The 26172-nt window shown below is 45.3% G+C and overlaps 1 protein-coding gene across 2 annotated transcripts in view; it reads left to right on the plus strand.

Annotated features, from left to right (window-relative positions):
* The window catches only part of POMT2 (protein O-mannosyltransferase 2), a 43364-nt gene that overhangs the window by 12609 nt on the left and 4583 nt on the right, over window positions 1–26172 (plus strand). The window contains exons 4-18 of one of the 2 annotated variants that reach the window (XM_004426396.3): window positions 1711–1819; window positions 3563–3671; window positions 5226–5385; window positions 6728–6834; window positions 7526–7608; window positions 10143–10252; window positions 14097–14163; window positions 16405–16474; window positions 18519–18597; window positions 19768–19919; window positions 20358–20449; window positions 21769–21845; window positions 24929–25000; window positions 25311–25370; window positions 25472–25577. In XM_004426396.3, coding sequence (XP_004426453.1) covers window positions 1711–1819; window positions 3563–3671; window positions 5226–5385; window positions 6728–6834; window positions 7526–7608; window positions 10143–10252; window positions 14097–14163; window positions 16405–16474; window positions 18519–18597; window positions 19768–19919; window positions 20358–20449; window positions 21769–21845; window positions 24929–25000; window positions 25311–25370; window positions 25472–25577 — 1453 coding nt within the window. The remainder of the gene's footprint in view (window positions 1–1710; window positions 1820–3562; window positions 3672–5225; window positions 5386–6727; window positions 6835–7525; window positions 7609–10142; window positions 10253–14096; window positions 14164–16404; window positions 16475–18518; window positions 18598–19767; window positions 19920–20357; window positions 20450–21768; window positions 21846–24928; window positions 25001–25310; window positions 25371–25471; window positions 25578–26172) is intronic. The other variant, XM_087448138.1, reaches the window with a different exon arrangement.

The following is a 26172-nucleotide window of genomic DNA, read 5'->3' on the forward strand; positions in this document are numbered from 1 at the left end:
TCAGTCAGAAATGTTACAGTTGGAAGCCCTGGAGTGGTGGCAGATGTTGATAAAGGGACTTTGGAGTGGTAGGGGGAGGGGAGGATGATTGGACCCACATCCTGTAGTCGAGATTCAGATACAGAGATTCAGAACTAGGGTGAGTGAGAAGGGAGGAGGAGGCCACAGATAGTACAGAGATTACATAGATAGGAGCAAGCACACACTGTGACCTGTTACCTGCCCACGTGAGGCATCAGACTTCAGCTTGGAGAGCAGCCTGGGACCCAGGCAGCCAGGAGTCTCCTGCAGCCCTGACGTTGGCCTCAGCACGCTGGCAAGCTACATGTTCTTCCTCTCTGCGGCCACAATTGCTTGAGTATTGCCTGCCTCTGAGGGCCTTTTTTTAAGATTTCAGCATCCCTCACCCCTGTCACCAGGTTCATACTTCTTGCCCCATGAAGTTTTCAGGCACACAGAAGGGGTTTTCCAGTCTTTTAAGGGAGGCCATGTATTTGCTCTGAGTCCCAGCACCAGCCTTAATGGAGCATGGCAGGGCCTAAACACTCGACTCTGTTGGACTCCATAGCTGTAGCTAAATGAAACCTGCAGAAACTGACCTCCAACGTGGAGTTCTCAGAGCAGGTGGCATTTACAGGCTCCTTTCCTTGAGGAGCTCAAAGCACTTCAGATAAATGCTATGTGCTTATTTGAGCTAACCATTGGATGGTTTGCATGGTCGTATCATGCCCTATTAAACAAGGAATGTCCCCTACCCTCAAGTTCGTATTCTTAAGTGATTCTGTGTCTTCCTAATGACTTTTGAACACCACATAGCATACATAATTGGATATAACCCTGACTCACTGTGGGCTTGCTATGGAAATTGAAATGGCCAAATATAACAGCCTCATTCCCTTCACACTAGGACACATTGCTTTCTGTTGACAAAAATTGACAACCGAAATGTGAGAATTTCCAATCCCCTGGGCTTGTGTATTTACTTTTGATGGGCAGGGTAGGGAGGTGGAGAGATGGCTGGTGGTTAAAAACAAAACAAAACAAAACAAAAGCCCTCCAGCTACTGAAGTGTCAATCAATCTTTTTTCCAAAATCAAAATACAACCTGTAGATTAAAGAGTAGTTTCTGGTGTGATTGAAGAAAAGAGCCAAGGGAGAAATAACAGAAATAACATTAGAATTCTCTAAAATATTAAAACACCTTTAGAGAGGTCTTTTTCAACTTGTACCCATAGTTTTGTAATGGAAGCTAATGTTTATTGAGTACTTTCTGTGTGTTAATGAAACTTGAGCTCATTTAACCTTCAGAGTAGACCCTATGAGGTAGGAACTCTTATTTTTCACATTACACGCATGGGGAGGCTGAGATTCAGAGATCTGACTTTCTCAAGGTCACAGTTAGCAGTGATGGGGCAGTGCAACCCTGGAGTCCCCACTTGAAACCACTGTGCCATCCTACCCACAGCTTGCCGGCTGGACTTTGCTGATTTCATGTCCGTGTACAAGTTGGTGCTCAACGGGGACATAAATGTTGCTTGATTTGATGCATCACTGTTAACACCGTCCATTTCTTATTTATAGATAGTCCAGGTGATTTTAGATCACCAAGTCATGCCTTCATTGGGGTCCTCCATCTTAAACATTAGCTAGTACCAAATCAAGCAGGTCCCTGATGTTTAGTTTAGCTGGTTATTTGATTTCCTTCCGTAGTTCTGTGCTTTCCTTGGTTCCTTGCTGGTCCCCTTTGCCTACCTCACGGTATTGGAGCTGTCCAGGTCCCTCCCAGCAGCACTGCTCTCCGCTGCCCTCCTCACCTTTGGTAAGTTGTCTTATTCCACGTTTCTTGGGAAATTGACTGCCACACTATGAATGTAGCTGGAAGTCAATACATTCAAGGATCCTTCCTATCTCTGGGCCCAGTTCTTAAGTGACTTTAGGATTGGGTAGATATATTATAAATCTCATTTTATTCACTAGTAATACTTAGATATATAAATACTTATATATAGCAAGCCTTTATATTATTGGAGGGGAGAATTGGCATGGGTAATCCCAAGGAATGGATTATCTCCCAGTTATCCACATTTGAGTTTGGAATGGGTAATAAGATAAATTTGTGTGTGTGTGTGTTTGAAGGAGGCTTATAACTCTAATTCTGCTTCTCTTAGGTTACTGTCAAGATTGGTTTGCATTCCTTAAACTAATTTCAACTGAATCTAAGGGCAAATGCCTCAGAAGTAGCTGGGCAGCAGGGGATCGCAAAATGGGAACTTAAATATTTTCTGTGGATAATCCTCACATGGATAAATGAGAGATGATCCCTAGAAATTGATCCCGTTGCTATTCTTATTCTTATGAAAGTGAATTCGTGATTTCATAGAGCTTAACATTTAAAGAAGTCCAGACGAATTTAGGTGGGTATTTTAGGGGTGATTCTGGCTTTGTTTTGCCAGATATGTTGCAAGATTATAGAGTCTCTGTAGAGAACTGGTGGCTTTTTCCTCATGTCTTTAATTTCCGTTTTCAGTTATTCATCCATTCAGCATTTATTCATTTTTCATTCAACAACTGTTTTTCAAGCATCTACCCTGTGCCAGACCACTTTTCTTGGTACTGATGAGGTACTGTGCTGTCGTGGAGCTTACCCACTAGTGGGGCAGACAGTAAATAAGCAAGTAAATTATAAGTCTGTAATGTAGCATCTTAAGCAGCACATGCAATGTAGAAAATAGAGCAGGGTTAGGGATAGAGTAATGAAGATGATTCTATTTTAGGTAGGGTGGTCAATGAAGAGCTCCCTGAGGAGGTGGCCTTGAGCAGAGACCTGAGTGAAGCAAAAGATTAAGCCATGCAGAGATCTGAGGGAAGAGTGTTCAGGCAGAGGGAACAGCATGTGTGGTGGTCCTGGTGTGAGACAGCACATGGTGCATTCAAAGAACAGCAGGAAGGCCAGTGTGGCCAGTGGCGTGAATGAGGTGGAGGGAATTGGGAGAGGAGGTTGGATGGGTAGGGAGACCATGCAGGCTTTGGCAGCCGTCTTGAGGTGTCTGTTAGTCTGAGTGAGATGGGAAGACGTTGGAGGCTTTAAGCAAGGGCATGATGTAATGAAATTTTGTTTAAAAAAAAATCCCTTTGGTACCTGTAAGGAGAATAAACTCCCAACGGAAACTTCATGTAAAACGGTAAGACTCTATCCTAGGTGTAGGTAGTTTGTGGCTACCTAAGCAGGGTGACAGAACTCCCTTTCTGATGGTGGAAATGAGGAAGAGCCCTCGTCTCAGGACTGCTCTATCTGACTGAATGACATGATCCTTTCTTGGGTCAAGGGCCTGAAAGCAGTGTGAGATACTGTTTCATATCATTGGGCTTTGGTGTGCTCCAAAGCTGTGGCCTTCCACCTTCCCGATGATCAGTGATGGCTCAGTGGCCCATCTAATCTTGACTGCACAAATGCTCACATGCAATTAGTGCAGGAGGACTGTTTCTTGTTGCTGGGGCATTTGGTTCTCAGGGGGGTCCCTCTCTGATTCTACTTTTTGACCACTGAGCTCGTGTTTTTCAGACACAGGATGCCTCACTTTGTCCCAGTACATCCTTCTTGATCCCATCTTGATGTTCTTCATCATGGCTGCCATGCTGAGCATGGTCAAGTACAACTCCTGTGCTGACAGGTCAGAAACACCATCTTTGTGGGGGGTGGGGTCAGAAACTGTGGCAGCTCCGGAATTTCTATAATAGACAGGGACAGGGTGGGTGCCTAGAGGACTTATCTTGAAGCTGAGTTTAAGGCAAGCATACTTTTTTTTTTTTTTTTAACTTAGATTGCCCGTTTTAGATCATTAAAATAGATTTTAAAAAGTTTTCTGTAGATACTTTTATTTTTGCTTTGTATACATAAGACTAAGAAAATGTCAATTGTTTTTCTCAAGAATATTATTATTATTATTTTTACAGTGGGGATGGATTTGGGTACGTATGGGTTCATGGATATTATGGAGGGATTCTAATGCCTTCCCCCACCTCACCATCCTATAAGCCACCCGTTGACACCAATGCTGGTTAGGAGATCCCAGGACAACTTTATCCTTCACATCATCAGTCCTAGAGGGCAGGGCACCAGGATCAGTAGTGCTTGGGAACTGTTTGTCTCCCTGGCCTCAGTGGTTGCATCCAGTCCTGACCTAATGATGGGAATAATGTATATAAAGGCTGGCTAGAATGGTCCATACCAATCAGGAGGATCCCTGCAGGCCCTGGTCAGTTCGAAAGCTGTTCTGGAGGGCCTGCCTCTGAGAGAGTTGAACAGGTCATTCATTCTATTCAAACCAAAAGAGCTGGCTCCGCCTAGGCTTTTCCAGAAGTCGACTTGGCCAAGCTCATTAAATTACTTTATGCTAATAAAGCCTGATCCAGTGACCACTAGGTTTCTCTGGCGTTGGGTTATCTTCTGCTTCTACCACATCCCCTTCCACCTGCCATTTTTTGAATACATACTATGTGCCAGGTACTGTGCTAGGAGTTGGAGGTATAGAGGTGCGTAGGTCTTGGCTAGTAAGGAGCATTCACTCTGGCAGGGGAGGTAGCCAGATAATCAGAAAATTGCAGCACAGAGTACTAGGTGCTATAAGTATAGCAAACCTTGGAACCAACTACTGGGGTTAGAACCATGCTCCACTGCTTGCTAGCGATATTACTTAACCTCTCTGTACTTCGATTTCCTCATGTGTAAAAAGAGGCTAATAATAGGACCTACCTCATGGGGTTGTAGTGAAGGTTAAAGAGTCAGTATGTGTAAAGTGCTTGGAACAGTACCTGACACATAGTAAGTACTCAATAATTGCTGGCTTTTACAGGGCCCAGAGGTGACACAAAGGAGAGGGCTGTCTGAATCCAGCGGGCTTCTCTGGATTTTCCTTTTACTTCCGTGTGATTGGTCACTGCTGAAGCCTCTTGCTTACTTTAAGCCCTATGCTTAGCCAGGAAAGGTGTGGCCCCTCTCCCCAGAAAAAGATCCTGCTCACTCTCGCACTGTGCTGCCTGCAGTTTCAGGGGCTTCACAGACCGCTCCCTCTTTGGAGCCATGCCATGGTCCCCTGAGTTGGGAACCCTTAAGATAGAGGGCTCAGCACAGCCTCTGAGTCAGAGAACCTCTGCCCTTTCCCACTGCTGCACTTGCTTTGAGTTTGGTTCCAGCTGCCAACTGAACTTATGTTGTTGGTTTTCAGGCCCTTCTCTGCCCCCTGGTGGTTCTGGCTCAGCCTGACTGGCGTGAATCTGGCTGGTGCTTTAGGGGTCAAGTTTGTTGGCCTCTTTGTCATCCTGCAAGTGGGGTGGAACACTGTTTCAGACCTTTGGCACCTGTTTGGAGACCTCAGTCTTTCATTGGTGAGCACCCAAGTGTTTGTAGAAATGTCTTTGCTCCCTGTTATTGCTCAGCAGAGCCAGTGGCCTTTCTCTGTCTCTGCTGTAGGCGGCAGAGTGGGTGTGTTCTGGGCCCAGGGTGGGCTGGATCTGGCTGCCCTCTGTAGGCATCATGACAGCAGGGAGTGGGCCATGGCTGAGAGGCCAGAGAGGTATAAAGGGAGAAGATGGACTAACATCCTTGGAATTCTCTTTTGGCATTTGTTTCTGTTTTGTTTTTTAAATGCTCTACAAACTACCCAGCCAAGGAATTCTGTCCAGCTGGGCTCATGCCAAATATATGGCAGACCCTGACTGCATGGGACCTTAGGTAAACGTCCCACCTTAGGTGGGATGACTTTCTGAACTCACAATTTTTTTTTCCTGACCCAGGGTCTCCAGATTTGGAGGCCAGTAAGGGCCTTTAGGGTTTATTACACTATTATTTATTAAGAGCTGATTTTGTGTCAGGCACTATTCAAAATGCTTTACCTTCATATCTCATTTACTTCTCATAACAATCCTTTGAGGTAGGTAGTTATTACCCTCTCTTCACAAATGAGAAACTCGAGACCTAGAGAGGTAATAAGGTTCCCAAGGTCATACGAGTAGTAAAAGGTAGATCTAGGATTCAGACTCAAGGGAGGCTAACTCCAGGCCTCAACTACTTTGCTATACTGCTTCTCCATCACCTCTGAACTAAAGTCCCAACAAGTTTGTTTTTTCATTCAGAAAATATAGACAGACCATCCACTGAGTGTGAAACACGGAATATACAGATGAATAAAACAAAGATTCCTGCCCTCTAGAGACAATGGAGAGAGAGAAATAAATTAACAGGCAATTATAATCTGGCCAACAAGTACTGTGAGAGCAGAGGAGAGCACCAGCCCAGTCTCAGGCGATCCAGGAAGGCTTCTGGGAGGAAGCTGAGGCCTGAAGTTAAAATAAGGAGCAGTTGTCCGTGTGGTGGGTGGGGCTAGCACAGGAAGCATGAGGAAGTACAGGGAGTTCAGTGTGACTGGGATGTAGAGGGGACTAATGAGTGACAATGCTGAAGATGCAGGCAAGGCCTTGTCGGCAGCACAGTGACAGTCTTCCTGGGTGAGGGCCTGGACAGGCAGCAGAGGGCTGACCCATGTTCAACCCCCTGCAGTGCTTGGGTGGTGGGGTGTTATGGAAAGGCTTAAGGTTTACACATATTCTTCTTTCTTGTTGGCCATTAGTGTTTTAACTTTTTATGATATGATTATACATGAAAACTTGTGTGTAACGCACATATAAGGCATGAGGAATGCCTAGCACCCCACACTGGCTCTGTTTGCAGGTAACCGTGGGAAAACACCTGACTGCTCGTATCCTCTGCCTCATAGTGCTGCCCCTGGCTCTCTACACAGCCACTTACGCTGTTCACTTCATGGTGCTGAATAAAAGGTACAGCAGAGCCTTTCCAGACTCTTGCTTCTGGTCTTCTCTTGCCTCTAAGCCCGTGGATGGGCCATGTGATTTCCTTGGTCTGTGGTTGGGATGGTAGGAGGGAGACCCAGGGTTTTTTCCTGTTTGTTTCCTCCTATGTTCTATCTTTTGGGTATCCAAAGGGCTCAGAAAGGCCAGCACCCTGACCTGAAGGAAGAGGAGAATTTCCTAATAGCTAAACTGCCCTTTATCTTTAAACAAAGTCCCTTGTGCTTAACAGGATGGGCCACCATAGGGGCGTGCAGTTGGAGTGAGGATAATAATACAATAACACCAGCTGCAGCTCCCATTTCACAAATAGCTGCTGAGTATCGAGAACTATGTTCAGCATTTTGTGCACATTATCTCATTTAATCATAATCATTTTTGAGTTCTTTTGATTTTTTTTTAAATTCTCAATTTATAAATGAGGAACAGAGGCTAAACCGAGTTAGGTACTTCCTAAGGTCACCTTGCTAGTAAGTGGCTGAGTTGGGATTTGGACCCCAGTTTCTCTGACTCTATCACCTGTGTCTGTCCCCTGATAGCACACTGCCACTCCGGTTGTACCTCTTGTAAACTAACTGCACAGAGCTCTTCCTAGGGTTCCTAGGAAATCACAAGTTCACTCCGTTAACTTGGCTGTCTGCTGCTCCTCCTTTCCCCACAGTGGTCCTGGTGATGGTTTCTTCAGTTCTGCCTTCCAGGCCCGGCTTTCAGGGAACAACCTTCACAATGCTTCCGTCCCTGAACGTGAGTGTCTCTTGGCCTTTACGAAGGTAGAAGGCAGAAGGGTTTCCTGGGAGTTGAATTGGAAAACACGAGTATGATAGCTTGAGTTTTTTTAGCCTGTATATGGCAAAGTGGGAGAAAGATCCAGTTAGATCTCGTATGAGCATTCAAGAGAGGGAGTCGGGGCACAGGAAGTGCAGAGGAAGACGTCCTGAGCTATGAGCTCTTTGACCCTAAGGAACAACTTCTCCGTTGTGGCGGAGGAAGCATCCAGGCCAGCTCTGTGGGAAGGCCAGCCGGAGAGAATCTGGTGAAAGAACAAGGCCCTTCAGGGCTAGTGGTCAGTTTCCACCACAGTGTTCTGTGACTCACATCCGTTCACTTATTCACAGATAGTAACTGAGCAAATGTTAACCACACTGGAGGCTATAGATGGATGCCTTCCGGAGTATAGAGTCTAGTGTAGAGGGTCTCTACCTGATATGACCGTGTGTGTTAAGTATATAAAGAGGGAACACAGAGCTATGGGAACCGAAGGTGTGAGAGATCACTTCTGCCAGGGGGTTGGAGGGGATCAGATGTACATAGAGTAAGTTGCCTTGGAGTCAGGCCCTGGAAGAATGGGTAGATTTCAACAGATGGAGAGGAAGGAGAGGGCATATTGGGCAGAAGGGACAGCATGATCAAAGCCAAGAACAGGGAAAAACCTAAGGCATAGGTTATGTGCAGAAAAGTACTGGAAGATAAGGTTGAAAAGATAGGTTGGGCCCAGATTATGAGGGTTTGAAAAGTTTGGATGAGGTATTCGAGTTCATTAAACAGACAGTGGAGACCCAGGGGGAGGTCTTTGAGCAGGGAGGAGGCCAGGAAAGCTGTACTGTAGGGAGATGACACTGGTGGAAAAGTATAGGATGGGTAGGGAGGAGATGGGATTGGAGGCTGGGGATATCCTCTGGAAAGCTATTGCAGGGACTTGAGTTGGGCATGGTGGTAGCAGCCACAGGGGAAGGGAAACTGGCAAATACAAGAGAGATTGGACATGGAAAGCGAGGAAGAAAGATGTCACTGAGGACTTGAGCCCAATCGCTGAAGACTTGCCTTTCCTGAAGTCAAGGACTATGTATTTCAGTCTCTCCAGTGCCTTGCATGGTGCCTAGAACACCGTGGGCCCTCCAAGACCATGGAAAGAATGAGAAATAGGAAATCAGGTAAAAAAGTTGGTTTGGAAAGGCCGATATTGGGTTCCACATTTGAGAGATTGACTTTCAGATGCTTGGGGAAATCTGTGCAGTGGGGCCAGCAGGCTTGGGGCTGATGCTTTCAAAGGAGGAATCAGTTAAGTAAAGTGGTAATTAATGCTGTGGCAGTGGCTGTGATCTGTAAGGAAACTGTAGAAAGAGAAAGAGAACAGGGCTGAGGTCAGGTCATTGGGGAATGCAGGAGGAAGGAGGTAGAGGAGGAGCAGTCCGTGAGGGAGTATGGGATTGGGAAGGGGGAACACAGAGCATTTCAGGAAGCAAAGGTGGTCAGCAGTGTGCAGGGCTGCATATGTTGGCCTGCAAGAGAACTTAGAAAAATAGAACTGTGAAGTTTAGCAAATTCCTACTCATTATTTAAAATGCCTAGCTCAGCTGTGATCTCTTCCATCAAGCCATCCTCTTTTACTCTTTGGGTGAGAATTCATCCTACACTGCTCTGGGCTCCCACATGTCACACATTGTCACACCTTTGCTGGAGCATTTGCCCACTGTCCTGTGTCCCGGTTCAGAGCCAAGACTGGGCTCTGCCAGGGCCGCAGCCAGGCCTCCTCCACTTCACTGTGTAATTGATATAGTGTGTTGACCAAATGAATGAACAAAAGGAGACAGGAGTAGGCCATTGTTGGTGGACCTGTTTCAGTGGAGTCAGGGTTGGTGGGGCAGCCAGATTACAGGGGGTGGAGAAGAGGGACAGTAGTAAGGAAAAGAGGCTTCTCAATAACCCAGGGCCTGCGAGAGGAGGGGATGCTCTTGGGTAAGCTGTTCACTCTGGGGTGGTGGTGTTTTTTTTAATTCAGTGTAAAAAACCCCCAAACACCATTGAACAGTTACTTTGTATGGTACTAGATTCAAAAGGCACAAAAGGATATATAGTGAAAAGTCTATCTTAACAGTCTATCATAACATTATATCTTGGAGAACATTCCAGATGAAGACGTAAAATGCTTCTTCCTTCTTTATTCCACTGAATGTATGTATAGACCTTGACTGAAGGACAAGTTGTTTCTAATCTTTTGCTATTACAAACAGTGCCTTGATAGTAACATTGTTAATACCCAGCTTCTTCTGAAGTCCTTAGGAGGGAGGGGGGAGGGCAGCGCATAAGTGAGACCCGGTAGTGAACTCCCTCTTGAGTAGGCTCCATTGGAGTGAGAGGGCCACTGGCATTCTACTTTAGACAGCCATGGAGTCTGTTAGAGCGTTACTGAGTCCTGTGGCTTCGGAGGCCCCTCCCAGTCAGGGGCAGCCTCTAGCACGGTGCCAGCGCCCACCCTCCACTGTCTTCCTTCTCCCCAGACCTCGCCTATGGCTCTGTGATCACTGTGAAGAACCTGCGGATGGCCATCGGCTATCTCCACTCCCACAGGCACCTGTACCCTGAGGGCGTTGGCGCCCGCCAGCAGCAGGTCAGTGAGCCTCTGTGCACTTGTGTTGCAGCAACACCAAACTGCCGTGACTGACTCCGCCATTCTCTTTCTTGCTTCCTGTTCTTTTTCTGTGCTGTTTCCTTGCTTGAAGCATTCTTCCTCCTCCTGCACCCTTCTCTTTCTTCTGGCTAACTCCACCTTTTTAGGCTTCAGCTTAGGTTTCCCCTCTGACCATCATGACCCACCTCTACCTGGTGCTGGGTTAGGTGCCTCTTGTATGAGGGGCTTTCTTGGCACCCTTTACAGGTGTGTGTGGTAACCCTTTTCACATCGAATTGTGAGTGCTTGTCTCTTCCTGTCTCTTTTCTACATGACTGCTAGCTCCTGGAAGGCTCCAGTGCCTAGCACCGTGCCTGGCATGAAGGGGATGATGGGTTTGAATCCTGGTTCCATTAGAGTATGACTTTGAACAAATTCCTTAACCTTTCTGTGCTTCAGTATCCTCATCTTTAATGGGGGAAAATATGTAGTACCTCTCTCCACCATAGGATTGTTGTGAGGATTAAATGAGATAATACATGTAAATTGCACAATGGAGGGTTAGCCATGAGTGTTTTCTGAATGAGTGAGCGACACCATGTCAGTGTCCATGTTAAGGAGTGTTAGGTGTGGCTGTGGTGGACGGTGTCTGAGGGAGAAGAAGAATGTTGGAGAGGTTGGTGGGGCCAGATTGTGGAGAGGCCTTACATGTTACAGTAGATTCGACTTCATTCTGTAGACACGGGGAGGCATTGAAAGTTATTAAGGAATGGAAAGATGCGATTAGATTTCTAGTTTGGAAAGATAATTCCAGCAAGAGTGTGATGGATTGACAGGGGAGACAGACTGGAGGCAAGGAACCAGGTAGGCGGCAATAATCATGACAAAGGATGGTGACTGGAGTCAAAGACCATGGGAATAGAGGTGGGAACTGAATCAGGAAACACTTCACAGGTCGAATGTCAGGGCCTGGTTACTGATGGATGTCAGGGATGAGCTAAGTGCAGGTCTATGGTTTGGAGGTCAAGGTGTATGTGTGATAATGCTGTTTCACCATAATCAGAAATGGAGGAGGCGGAATGGCTTTGGAGATGAGAGAGTTTCCTTTGTATATTTTAGGTATGGGGCTTGTCTCAGGAGAGAGATGTGAGTGTGTAGCCTGTGGGTGTTAGCGACACAGTGGGATGGGTGACATTGCCCAGAAAGGATGTGCAGAGGGAGGAGAGCCAGTGAAGGAACCCTGAGGAACAGCAGCATTTAAGGCAGTGGTAAAGGCACTAAGAATGGTGCTAGTAGAAGAGGCTCAGAAGGAGGGATTGAACAGGGAGGTTGGAGGAGAACTAGAGGAGAGTACAGGGAAGAGAGAGTCTCCAGGAGGTGGAGAGCGTCAGCAGTTCAAGTGCTGCAAGACCTCAGCGAAGGTGAGGGCTTTGAACGGCAATATAGGAGGCCTGTAACTGACCAGGATAGTTTCTGTGGAGTGGTGAGGGCAGAAGTCTCAGAGGCAGGGCCGTAAGAAGTAATGAGAGATGAGGAAGTGGAGGGTGTAGGGCAGGCTGTTGTTCTGAGAAGCTTGGAAAAGAAGTTTCTCTTCTTGCAAAATGATCAATATCTTTACTTTGCAAAAAAACTTTGCTTCTCAAAATACTTTATTATTATTTCCTTATGTACTAGTTTATTAGAAAGTTGACCCAGAGTATTGGGTTTTAGTATCAGTTTCTCATTCTTGATTCTCCACTTATCTCTAGCCCAGTGGTTCTCAGCCCTGGCTGCACATTAGAATCCACTGGAGAGCTTTTAAAAAATTCTAATGCCTTGGCTCCACCCTAGAGATTCTGACTTAATTGGTCTAGGATGGGGCCCATGTATTGTGCATTTTCGTTTTGGTTTTAAGGTCTCCAGAAGAGTCTAATGTACAGCCAGGGCAGAAAACTACAGCTAGTCCTTCCATGGTGATGCCTTGCTACAGGCATCATGTAGAAGATCAAGTTACAGACGTGGTGACCAGGAACACTTACAGTGGGCAAGGGGAGAGAAAGGCCGAGTTCTGAAAGGCTGTATTAAGCTTGTCCTAGTGTTTGCAGCCCGTGTGTGGAGGCATGAAATCATGGTGGTATAGAGGGACCTCACTGGGCCAAGGGACGGGAGCAACTGACTTTGTCATCAATTCAGCCAGTTTCATCATCTGTAAATTGAGGGGATTGGATTCAATAACCTATAGTGGCCCCCCCTGCCCTGCAATTTAATGTCTTGTCAACAACTCTAGGTCTCGATTTTTATATGTTTTTAAAGCATAATGTTTATAAAATAAAATTGGAAAATATAGAAAAGTATAAAAAAGAAAAGCTACATGTAATCCCAGAAGATCAGTGTTCATCCACACAGTTGGATGTACAACATCCTGTTGTAATAGGATACCTATGTTCCTAGGAGACTTCATGTTATAAAAAACTCCACTGTAAAAACAAGTGTTTCAATGGGAAAAAAAGGCCATGGACTATACTCAAAACCAAGAAGTAATTTTTCTTATAGGAATTTTAGTAGTAATGATTTTTGTAAAAAACAAAAATGCACAGGGTGCACACATGAGCACCACAAAGCCTTAACCTCCTTGGGCAGATTCAAGCTGGGTTGACTATATGTAGCTTTTGTTCAGGAGTGTGGACTTAATTTCTCTTTGGCTACCAAAACTTTTTAGCTTCTTGTTATTCTTAATACCATTATCCCTAATTTTTTTCTGAGAAAGCAAAAGCCACTGAAATAAAGCAGCCACAATACATGCGTAATTTTTTTCCTAAATGCTAATTTCAAATCTCTTTGCAAGTAAATCAGTCATATTTTGTCCTATTGGAGTTGTAAAAACTCACGTTGTAAGAGAAATGCCTATGTTTCTGTTGTTTCAGAGTGTTGATGTACTCGTTTACATAATTGACATAATTGTGTATAGTCTCTATCCTGGGAGCATTGGAGTTAGCTGCCTGGGTTTGAATTCTGTCTCTCCAGCTAATAAGCTGTGTGACATTGAGCAAATTACTTAACCTCAGTTTCCTTGTAAGTATGGTAGGGATAAGCACAGTACATACACATAGAGATAAGACTTGCCCAGTGCTTAGAACAGTACCTGGTTATAAGTGGTAGCCATTTTTAGCATCAGCGTTTTGTAAGCCTTATCCTATGCTGGTAAAAAATGCTCTGAAACATTTCCTGTGGCTGTGTAATATTCTGTCCTGTGGACATACCGTCATGTTAACTATTTCTCTATTATTGGACATTTATACTGTTTCCAGGCTTTTGCTGTTAGATTAATCACAGTGTTACATGCACGTGCACATGCATACACACACACACACACACACACATAATTTTAAAAAATCAGTGTATGCAAAATGGCTATGGGCTAAAACTTCAGGCTTCTGGGACAAGATATTTATGGAGCTCTTTAGTTTCATTTGGCCACACCCTAGAAAATATAATAGCATGAATTTTTCATTTAGAAAGTTTGAGACATGATCTTTGTGTGCTGGAGACTGTGTTACACAGGGTATCATGGTCCCTCCCTCTAGGAGGCTGGAACTTTAAAGACGAGATGCAGAAAGATACAGAGACAAATCAAAAAGGCCCTTGTGGGAAAAGGCCTCTAAATGCAGAAGGAAGGAGAGATTATCCCTCCCCAGTGCTACTTCTGAGCCCCACTGGGAAACATGGCCCCTTGGGTCGGTGGCTGGGAATTCTGAACGAGGTTTAGCAATGTTGGTTTGCTGTTGATTGTCCTGTGGCTGGCTGTGCTGATAGTGATGGTGTTCTCCCTCCCACTTCTTCCTCCCTCCCCCACATTCCCACCCAGGTCACCACCTATTTGCACAAGGACTACAACAACCTGTGGATTATCAAGAAACATAATACAAACTCAGGTAATGTGGTAGGGAATTGATGCTTCATGTGTTATTACTTACTTTGAGCCCTCCTTAACATTTCTCATGCCTCCAGAAGAATGCTACTACGATGGGCTTTCCTGAGCAGTCTTTGACTGCATCTTTGCTGATCTCAGTTACCCTTTCAACAGTTATTTGTTGAGCGCCTACTGTGTTACAAGCACTATTGTCGGCATAGGGGATAAGCAGTGAGCAAGACAGGTAAGATCTTGCTTGTAGAGCTGTCCTTTTGAAGCTAGAGAGCAGGGCCAAGGCTCAGACTTGATCCAGAAGAGGTTACCTGGACATGCTGCCAGGGGCTGGTGAGTAGCCCCAGCTGAGGCTGCTGAGGCAGCCCCATAGCGGCTGTTCTCATTTCTGATTTAGAGCACACCAAGCCTTGCAGACACTTGAGCTGCAGCATATGGTTGTCTTGATGTGATAGAGTGCTGCAGTCATCCCTGGACTGGGCCAGTCAGTTGTGGGTCTGAGGGCCTGCCGCCCTGTGGCCAGGCTTGTCTAGGCTGGTGCCTGGGACCTCACTTGATGCCTGCTGGTCTGCCCCTGACGGGCCTGGGCAAAGCTGTTCTGAAGCACACCTGTCGGGCTCTCAGGGCTTTATGACATGGGCTATGTCTGGATCTTCCTTTCTTTGGTCAGACAGCTAGCTACCTGCAGGCTGTGCCTTCTGCTGCAGCCGAGAAGAGAACAGAGCATCTCCTGCTCAGTTCTGAGCCCCTGCTGATTGTCCTATGCCACAGGTATTCCCGGTGACTCCTCAGCAAACACCACCTGGCTCAGCCTGTCTCGAGTCAGCTGCTCCTGAGACTTTGTGGGGAAGTGGGCAGCTGCTCATCTAAATTCACCTTCTTTGTTCTTTTCCCCACCTCCTTTTATTGCCATGGTTTTTAGACTAGAAATGTGGCATACATAACCACTGTCTTTGCATCTTTGGTAATATAAATTATGACACCGTTGGGCAGGATCTATTTCTATACCTTTATAATACTGGTGTCAATTGTGTTTTGATCCAACAGGCCAAACATAAGTGGTCTATCACAACGAGAGGTTATGAGGAAAGACCAGCTTTACTTCTGAAGTCACGTGGGCACGGACCAAATCTTTGAATATCCTTGGTGTGTCATTCCATCGTGGCTTCTTGGTTAAGACAGTTGCATTTCACCCAAGTGACTAAGGATTGGTGTGAAGGCAGATAGCTACAGGCACTTTGGGTAGTGGGAACTGTATAGACTAAGGTCTTTGTGTTCTTGATGGTTGTAAACATCCCTCCCCCTCAAATCCATGTGAAATAAAACTTCCCTCCCCATTGACTTATGTGATTTGTCATCTTGCTGATTAATCTCTTTAAGAGACCTTAAAAGCCCACATAGGAGTGGGCATCTCTACAGCTGAGTTCTCTAATTCTCTTGAGAGCCAGTGATTTGTGCTGGCAAATGTCTCTTTCCTGACCTTGAGTGTTAGCGTCTCGCTGTTTGGAACAGAAATTTGCAAGGATCCTTCTGTGTTGCTATTACTACTGCTGATTCCTTTCCCATTGTCATCACCTTTCTAGATCCTGATCGATCTTGACTTCTAGATAATACAGAAGTAGTCCCTTTCTTTCATCATTTCCTTACTTTCTTCACCTCACACTGAGCAAGTGTATTGCCAGAGACAAGATAATCACTGGTAAAATATGCAGGGTTTAACATTCGATTTTGAAGAAAGCTGGGCAAATGGTCATTTGCATGGAATTAATTTTTGGAAAACTCTATTTTTACTACTGAAAGGAAAATCTTATTATTTGGCTTCCCAGCTTAAAAATCCTCCAGAGGGGGCTTCAGTGACTGTCACGTAAAGGCCGGACTTCCTAGCCTGGCATCCACAGTCTGGCCCCACTTGTTCACATCCTCATCTGTTCCCACTCTCCTTCCTGCCCACCCACCCTAACCATGTGAAACCATTTGCCATTGATCAAATGAGTTTTGTTCTTTCATACCTCTGTCCTTTTACCCTCCTTGTTCACCTGACAAGATTTTCCCCCTCCGTTAAGTGTCTTTTCAAGACACCCTTCTCTAATCCTCTGAGACAGTTAGGGGCCTTTCTCTTTGGTCTCACAGCACTGTCGGTACCTCTAGCACTTACCATGTTGTACGATAACTCTTTACCTATAGGCCCTCGATTCATACTAGCCTAATGAGTGAATGATTTCAGATATCAATGATTGTTTCTTCTGGGCAGATCCCCTCGACCCTTCATTCCCCGTGGAGTTTGTAAGACATGGAGACATCATTCGCCTAGAACACAAAGAGTAAGTATATTTGTTGTTTGGGATAAATGAGTGGTGTGGACACCAGAGATAGGGAGTTCTTTTAAGCTGGAAACAAACAGAAGTCAGATTTGGATGAGGCTCCAGTAAATGGAACAAGACTGCTGTGCTGGAATGGGAGAACCATTTTATGAAGGTTGGTGAAATAAGCAGGCCAGCCTTTGCCAGCCTATTTTGGCTTTCAGGAGCTTTGAACTTCGAAGGTACCTTTCAGTTTCCCTTTTCCTAGAGGAAAAAAGAAAAAATTTGAGTTGCCCAAAGCTGCTTCTTAAGTGGCTGCCTTTAGGAAGACATTAGAGTCTGTTTCTGAGAGTACAGCAAACTAGTTTAAACAACCAATGTTCTCACCGAAAATGACTAAAAATGCTGGAATAATATAAAAACATCTTCTTGAAAACATCAAAGAGTTGACAAGACAGTAAGGAGTTACCAGACCAAATTCTAAGTGAAAGGGGGAATCCAGAGAAATAAGTGGGACACTGAGGCCACTTCTCACAGTCTTTGGTTTTGACTGCCTCTTGAGAGAAGGAGTTTTAAAATCAAAGCTTCAGGAGCCAGCCCTGGTGGCCTGGTAGTTAAAGTTTGGCGTGCTCCACTTTGGAGGCTGGGTTTGGTTCCTGGGTGCAGAACCACACCATTCGTCTATCAGTAGCCATGCTGTGGTGGCAGCTCATATAGAAGAACTAGAAGGACTTACAACTAGAATATACAACTATGTACTGGGGCTTTGGGGAGGAAAAAAAAAAAAAGAGGAAGATTGGCAACATTTGGTAACTCAGGGCGAATCTTTCCCAGCAAAAAAAAAAAAATCAAAGCTGTAGGCTCACCTGAAGTGGTAGATTTAAGTGATTCTTCCCCAAAATTTGGAACCCCAAAAGACTTAGGGTAAGGATAAATCTGCCCTATCCACCTGCATCCAGGAAAAGTTAGTTTGGCACTAAGCTGAGTGTGTTTGGGAGGGCTTGGAAAGCGGGCAGGGGTGGGTGAGGGTGACTTGTTCCTGAGAAGTTGTAACTACCAGTTGATCCTCACATGGATTTGCAGCCCAAATTCATTTCACCTGGATGGTCTCAAAATCTTCAAGCCATGAATTTAAATGAACATGATCCTAGACTGGTAGTGTCTGCTAGGTGCCTGGCTAAAAGCGAATGTAAATCCTCTTTTGGGAAAGATGACGTCATCCATTTCCATACATAGTTTTTCAGTGACAGTAAATAGTACACAGTCGAAAATAACTAAGCACACAAGGAAATAGGATACCATGTGCAAGAACGAACAGGAACAATAGACAGCAGAAGCAGCCCTGCAAAAATTTTGTACACTGGAATTATCAGATACAGATTTTTTTAAAAATCAGGGAGTATATATATATAGAGAGAGAAAAGCTATGAGCAGTGGTTTTTTCTAGTTAGTAGCATTATGGATACTTAAAATTTTTATTTTATTATTATTAACTTTATTAATAAATTAAAATTTATGTATTATTAAGTTTTATTTTTGCAAATTTTCACAATGAAAGTTACTTCTTATTATGGATAAAAGTAAGGATTATTATAAAAAGCACAAAGTAAATAAAAGCTAAATTAAACCCCCCACAGATCCCCACTTTATAAAACTGGTGGTGGAAGTAGAAAGAGTAAATGGAAGGGAGGAGATTTCCCTATCTCAGGCATAGATTGGAGATTACAAATTTCAATTTCCTTCTCCTCAAACCTATGTTATAAGGCAGGCAAGCTAAGTGCTTCAAAGCCACCACATGTGTTGTCACCACCCCCCACCTGAAGTTCGCCCCTTTTTTGGCATGGAGTCCAGTATCCCATCTGTCCCTCCTGGTTTGGAGAATTCTCCAGTTCTCTGGGTATTTCTTGTGAGTAAATAGGCAAGAAGTTCCTGATATGTTGGACTTATAGTTCAGATTCTAATTTTTCTTATCCTAACAGGTGACTCTGAGTGTCCTTGGAAAAAGAAGAAACATTGCACATCTCTTTTCTTCAGGATAACGGGACTTCTCTCTTTTAACTTCCAGGACTTCTCGGAACTTGCACAGTCACTATCATGAGGCCCCCCTGACGCGGAAGCACTATCAGGTCACTGGCTATGGCATAGTAAGTGAGCAACTGGAGTCTGAGCAGGATGTAAAAAACTGTGGGGCTTGGCTTAGGGCCTTGTGGAACACATGGGGAAACACATCCTCCCCAAAACTCTGAAATGTTCCTAAGAATTGGAGGCTGCACAGGGACTCTCTTGACATTTGGGAACTTTTTGGCTAGGCTTGCTGTGGGAAAAGCAGCCTGTGAAGTCTGTTTGTCTCCATCTCTCTCCTCTCATAATAACCATTCCATTTTTATGTTCTGACACTTAATAAATGTCAAATATGGATACTATTTGGGTTCCTTTTAAAATCACATTGGGCATAGGAGCCACGGACCCACAATATGACCCCAGATGAATATGTAAGTTTACCCATTGCCAGATCCCAAATTCTCTTTGGCTTTATTTTTAAGGATTACTTCTCTGTTCTGCAGAGGGATGTTAACCATATTGCTTTTGGATTTTTGCTGCCTTGGGGTGATGCAGTTAATAGAGGAAGCTCTATGAGTACTTATGGCTTGGGGAGTAATTTGAAAACAAAAACAACTAGTAGGCAACTAGACTTAGGACTATGAGTTACATTCTTCTCCAGGGCCGTTGATACATCAGTAAAGATTCTGGGTTCCTTAAGATGGACTTCCCAACCCTCTTTCTATTTGCTTGTCTCATAGTGTACTAGAGCCAAGACTCTGAACTTCATCTTTTTTCTTGTGGGCATCCCCTGAGGAGAATTAGACACAACTGTCTTAATTTCCAGACTATGATATCCAGGCCAGATGTTCCTGGCTTAGATGAGTGAGTGTCCAGATGGCCAAGGTAATGGATGCAAATGGCCCAGATCTATTTATTTCTTTTGGCCCATAGTGGTGTCTTGAGTTTGGTTTACAGGCAAAAATATCTATTGAGAATTTAAACTCTAGTCCTATGAAGTGAAGAATTGGACTTCAGGTTCCAGGAGTTATACTACTATTCTTGGTTGTAGTAGTGAGTACTCGGGCAAAGTCCATCACTTGGAATATTTCTATGACCCTCTGTTCCCTTTCCCACCTCAGCATTGAGGCTGATTTGGTCTTTGACCTTTGTAAGATGGTGGCATCTAAAAGGGTGGCCATCTTCCTTTTCTGACACATCTTCTCTAGAGTCATCTTACTTTCTTTGTATTTTTTTCTTGATTTATATGGCAGAATGGGACAGGGGACTCAAATGATTTCTGGCGGATTGAGGTTGTAAACAGAAAATTTGGAAACCGGATCAAAGTGCTGAGAAGTCGAATTCGCTTCATCCATCTGGTCACAGGTTGTGTCCTGGGCTCTTCAGGAAAAGTCCTGCCCAAGTGGTGAGTCTTTGGGGTTTTCATGTTCCAGTCGAGGCTCACGCTTTCCTTTCACAAGGAATACGTCAGAAGCTTCCATTTCCCGATTGTCAATGTTCACCTCATGTTGCTTATTTTTAGTGGTAGATGGAGGGAGAAAAGGCATCAGGTGTGTTATAGAGCACAGAGCTCCAGAGTTCCTTTGGTGTTTTATGTGTTCTGATAGTTGAACATTTGTACATCTGGCTTATGATAACTTGCTGGATCTATGTGTCTTTCTAAAATGGGAATACTGTATGCTAGACTACTCCCAGGATAGTTGTGGAATAGAAAAGTGTGAGATTGAAAAAAGCATGGCCACTGGGTTGAAAAGAGAGGGGTTCCATGGATTTAAGAGCAGTCATCAGTGCTGCTCTCTGGTGGGTTTCAGGTCTTCTGAGAGACATCTGTCACTTTTTACAGGGGCTGGGAGCAGTTGGAAGTTACTTGCACTCCATACCTGAAGGAGACCCTCAACTCCATCTGGAATGTGGAGGACCATATCAATCCCAAACGTGAGTGAGATCACTTCCTGGGCTGGCTCTGAAGGGAAACATTTATAAGTAACTCTTATCTTAGAAAAATAAACCTTTATAGACTCTGCTGCCACGTTATCTTATTGTTGCCATTTTCTTCCTTTTTTTTTTTTTTTAAAGATTTTATTTATTTTATTTTTTTCCCCCCAAAGCCCCAGTAGATAGTTGTATGTCATAGCTGCACATCCTTCTAGTTGCTGTATGTGGGACTCGGCCTCAGGATGGACGGAGAAGTGATGCCTCGATGCGCACCCGGGATCCGAACCCGGGCCACCAGCATTGCAGCACGCGCACTTAACCACCAAGCCACAGGGCCGGCCCCATTTTCTTCCTTTTTAAACCTAATCTCTTCATATGAGTTGTCTAGATAGGTGCTCCTTCTTCTTCCCATCTACTTAACCTTCCCATTCGTCCCCTCCCTAAAGTGACCAGTGACCTCGCTTGCGGCCGGAGCTAGTGCCTCTTCTCGTTTTCCTTGCCTCTCACTGGATTTGATTCTTCTCCTCCTTGCCGCCTGTAGTGCAGGTCCATCTGTCTCGTCTCCTTCTGGGCTCTTCTGTCTCCTGCACCATGGGCATCTCCCTACCTTAAGGCTTAGAGGCTTAAGCCCCAGTGTAGAGCTCCTCCCCTCCCTACATCCAGCCAACACTTCTACAGAAAGCGATAGCCACAGCCCTTGATCTGATCCCCATATCTATACTCCAGGCTCCAATTGGACATTTCCGCTTTACTGTCATCTTCAACTCAGTGAGTCTTTGGGTTCGTCATCTGTCCTCCTAAACTACCCTCTTCAGGCTTCTGCTTGATGTCTCCTCTCTGTGCTTCCCACTTTGTTTGTTTTACCGCCTAATTTAACAAACCAGCTAATTAATTAACTAATTAGACAACTCTTTATTGAGTACGATGGGAACCATGTGGGGCCCTGGGGATCTACTGGTGGATCAGATAGACTTGGTCCCTGTCCTCACAGACCTTCTGCCTGTTGGAGGAGAGCAGCATTTGAGCCAGTACCACAATGAAGAGTGATGGTGCCGAGAGATATGGGAGCACCAGGGGACACGCCTTGTCGTCTGTTGCTTTTGTATTTCTCAGAATGCCTGATGAATACTTAATACAACCTAAATGAAGGATCAAGAATTGGGCTAAGCTTTCTTCCATCGCCTCAACACTCTCCCCTACTTGTCAGTCAGCTTGTCAGGAAGGCTACCCCCAGATTCTGGCAGCAGTGTGAATACCATGGATAGCCGTGAGAGAAAATGTGTGACAAAGGTTTTCTCCTCTGTCATTGCTTTTTCTAGTGCCAAACATCAGCCTGGATGTGCTGCAGCCCAGTTTTCCTGAGATCTTGCTGGAGTCCCACATGGTGATGATCCGGGTACTGTGGCCCTCTCCATTTGATAACTTCTCTAAGAGCTCTTGGCTATCCACAAATTTGGATCACAAATCACTAGCCATGGTATAGATCCACTGCCCCCTTGTGGAGGACTCTGAAAGTGTCCTCCACTGAAAGTGTCTTCACTTACTGGTTTACTTGGTCTTCAAAGGCATTTCCCTTATCACAGAATGATGATGGTGATGATGATGATAACAATGATGACACCAGTGAACACTTCTGTAGCTCTCACGTTCCAGGCACTACTCTAAGCACTGTACCTTTATTAACTTATTTAATACTTATTACAATCCTACAGAGATTATTGTTCCTAGTTTACAGATGAGGGAATTGAGGCAGAGAGGTTAAGGAACTTGCCCAAGGTCACGCAGCTAAATGTAAGAGGTGGATCTAGGCTTCAAAGCCAGGCTTATGGGCTTTCAGAGTCAGTGCTAGTTACTACTACACTCCTCTGCCTCTAAGTGAGTCTCAAATCTGTTCAAGTGGCAGAGCCCCTGAAAATCAGAGTGCTCTTGGTTGAAGATCATGAGACATTCATGGTTCATACCATCATATGACGTCAGGATCAGTTAGGATGAATAGCTAATTTGAGTGTGTTGCTTGTATGCAGCATAAATCCCGACTGTGAGCCCACTCCTGTTCCTGGACAGAAACTCACTGTTTAGGGGGCATGGTTGATTCTTTGTAAGGTTTTCTAAGACTCCTTGTTTTTACTCTCTATCTTAGCATCTTATCTTATCTGTCGTAGCATCAAAGGTTTAAGAATGATTAAGAGAGGAAATCTTTAAATTGAGAAAATTCTACCCACTAGCTTAAATTTTCCCCTGTGAATTGGAGAAACTCTGCTGCAGTTTTGATGTTTAGGGGAAGACCCCTTCCCTCTGATTTATGGAAAACCAGTGTTCTGCAGGAACGATGTTTAAGAAGCACTGTATCTGAAGCCAGATCTGTGATTATCACTCCACCCACAGGGTTGCAGAGAGGTGTAGCAGTTGTTATTTTCCCTTAGTGAGCCATTGTCAAGTGGACTTTTGTGGAACTGATTATGTAAGCAGTGCTCAGTAAATATAGTTGACTTATTTCACCAGATTAAATTGAAAAATTCAAATTTTGTCATTTCTGCACATTGGGAGGTGATGAGTTGACATTAAGCAATCTCTGGGTCACTTCTTCTCTGACTCTCTGCTTGTAGCTGTCACTGTGTCCTGATGGCATGGCTCTTTTGAATATGTGCCTGTCAGTCAAAATACCATTCTAGGTCTCGGTAGAATTTTAAGACTAAGTCTAAATAGTCTCATTTCTTCTTTCATTATCTAAGAGGTAGAGTCAAAGAAGAAAAGGGACATAAGGGAGTTTTCTTATTCAACTGATGTAGAGTCAGGATGGGGCGAGAGACCAAAATAGTTTAGACTACAGAAAATGCAGGGGAGAGGGCTTTTCTGCCCTCTGAGTGGAGGGCCTAAGTCCGGGGCAGAGAAGGCTGCCACACCTGGTAAGTTTAGCTGGAATGAGCCCACTCTGGATTTTTAGCATAGAGAACAATGTACAAATGCAGATGCCTATAATGGTTACAGATTTTTCCTTCCTTCCAGGAAGGAAAGTAAGGAGCTGGATTTCTCAGTTTAATGTAGTGAATAGGATGCCCTTGGCTTGTTATAGCTCTGGCTGGAGTCCCTGAGTTTGGGACTGAACTGTACCGGTTTGAAGGAATTGATTTCCCTCAGCAGCTGCTCCGGGGTCCAGAATGATTCCTTCTTTATTCTGAGGCCCTTCAGATGGCGATAATGGTTCAGGGGCTGTACAGCTGGCCCCTTTGGGTCTGATACCCCTCATGGGACTTTTGACCTTGGGGGAGCAACGCAGTCACCATAGGGAGACCTGCAAATGATTCCCAACCCTTCGAGAAGTTGGATTAGTAAGGCACTGGGTGGTGGTTCACTGACCACCCAGTGAAGACCTTCTGGATCCTTCTTGGGCTAGATCAGTGGTTCTCAACAGAGAGCGATTCTGCTCCCCAGCAGATATTTGGTAATGTCTGGAGTCATTTTTGGTTGGCATAACTGAGGGGTAGGGGTGCTTCTGGCATCTAGTGAGTAGAGGCCATGGATGCTGAACGTCCTAGACTATACAAGACAGCCCCACACCAAAGCCTTCTCCAGCCCAAAATGTCGACAGTGCCAAGGTGCAGAATCCTCCATCTACCTCAGAGCACCTTACTCCTCTTCTCAGGAGATGCCTTCTCAGGTTGTCTTGATAATGAAATGACACCAGGCCTGCCTGGTGGTTGGTATCCTATCCTGATCCTTCTTATTTTAGCAAAGGCCTGATTTTGCTGTGTAGAAACATGTTGTTGCATTTTCTTGGCTACTGGATTAAAGGGGCTGAGTCTGGCTCCTTCAGGCTAAAATGTACATTATCACCTGCATGATATCACTCTCAGTGGGTAAAATGTGTTCTTGGAGGGCAGAAAACCTCTTAACTTTTTAATGTGTAAAGTATAGATATTCATACAGTATATCAACAGATTGACAGTATAGCTATGGTATTAAAATGTCATGGGAGGCATTTAGGAAAAAAAAGTCTAAAAAGTCTTGGGGAGGCAATAATGAAAAAAAAGTTGAGAAACACTAGGCTAAAGTAACTTTTTCAAAGTCCAGGAACTCATCAGGGTTTCTGGTTTGCTCTTTGAAATTGGCCTCCCGAGGGAACAAATAGGTCAGCCCTGATTTTATATCCCCCTACCAGCACTCTTGACACCTTATCCTTGGTCTGGAAGAGGGGTCTATGTTCTGTGCTCGTGGGCAACAGTGCCTCATTCCTCTTTCTCACCAGCATAGAGGACTGTCTCTGGTGGACATGGAGGCTTGCTGTTGGGAGCAGTAAGGCAGTTGTAAGCAGGTGGACAGCGACTGAGAATGAGTGCCTGATTCTTCCCTGTGAGGGAGGGAGAGGAGGGGAGTTTTCTCTTGACACTTGGCCATATATCAGCCATACCTGTGCCTCATATTTCTGTCAGCGCTCCAGATCTCTGCCTTGACTAGCTTTTCTTTGCCACTTTCCTGCAGGGGAACAATGGCCTCAAACCCAAGGACAATGAGTTTACATCCAAACCCTGGCACTGGCCTATCAACTATCAGGTAGGGCCCAAGGCTAGAGCTCCTCCTGGGAAATGGAGCCAAGAAAGGGACCGTTGAGACTTGGTGGAGATGGGGTGTGCTGGGGTGACAGGGCGAGGCCTCGCCTAGCATGGGGTGGCTAGAGACGGGGCTCTGTTTTCTGCCCGGATTCTGACCCAGCCTTCCCAGAGAGCTCACATAGAACTTGCACATTCTGAGCCTCCTGTCCAGGCTCTCTGTCTGTGAAAGGTAACCAGTCTTCCTCCCCCTGGAACGCATGTGGCTGGGATGAGCTGGGCCCTGGATCAGCAGAGTGTCCTCTGCTCCACAGGGCCTGCGCTTCTCAGGAATCAATGACACGGACTTCCGAGTGTATCTGCTTGGCAACCCGGTGAGTGCCCGGTGCGTCCTGGTTTGGGCCCTTGAGCCTTTGAGCTGTGCCTGTGGAGCGCTGCCGCTTTCCTCTCACCTCCTGTTCTCATTTCCACGCAGGTGGTTTGGTGGCTGAATCTGTTGAGCATTGCCCTCTACCTGCTCTCAGGGAGCATCATTGCTGTAGCTGTGCAGAGAGGGGCACATCTGCCTGCGGAGGTTGAAGGTCAGGTCCTTGGTCTCCCTCCCCTGACCGTCCAGCTGCCAGGGGTCTGCACTCAGGGGGCCCTGTGTGCTGATGGGCCATCCTTTGCCTTCACCCCCTACTCTTTCCCTTCTCTTTTGCTTTTTAAAGCTCACAGTCACCAAATGCCCCGGGCTATGTTAAACACTACATCCTCCCAACAATGCTATAGGGTAGGGATTATTACCCTCATGTTATGGATTGCAAAACAAAGGCACAGAGAAGTTAAGAAACTTGTCCCAGGACATATACTAGTAAGTGACAGAGCTGAGGTTCCAACCCGAGCAGTCTGACTTCAGAGCCTTCACTTTTCTCCTCTATGCTCTATGTAGAGCTGCCCTTCTTTTCTCTTCTGTCCCCTCCTTGTTCCATGGCCTTGTCCTTTAGTAGAGTACAAGGGGTAGAGAGGAGCCCCCAGGGCACGGTCTGTGGGTTCCCATCCTCTGCTGCCCCTGGTGACTTGAGCTGCCAGGCCATGGCCCACAGTATCTAAGACATTCACACAGGCTCTCTGCCCTTGCAGCTCCCTGTCTGAACAGCCATAGTTCTGGACCCCCCTCTCTCCCACCTCCGTCCT

This window comes from Ceratotherium simum, chromosome 24 (genome assembly GCF_057802395.1).
Source record: "Ceratotherium simum simum isolate JZ-2026a chromosome 24, ASM5780239v1, whole genome shotgun sequence".
Taxonomy (NCBI): Eukaryota; Metazoa; Chordata; class Mammalia; order Perissodactyla; family Rhinocerotidae; genus Ceratotherium; species Ceratotherium simum.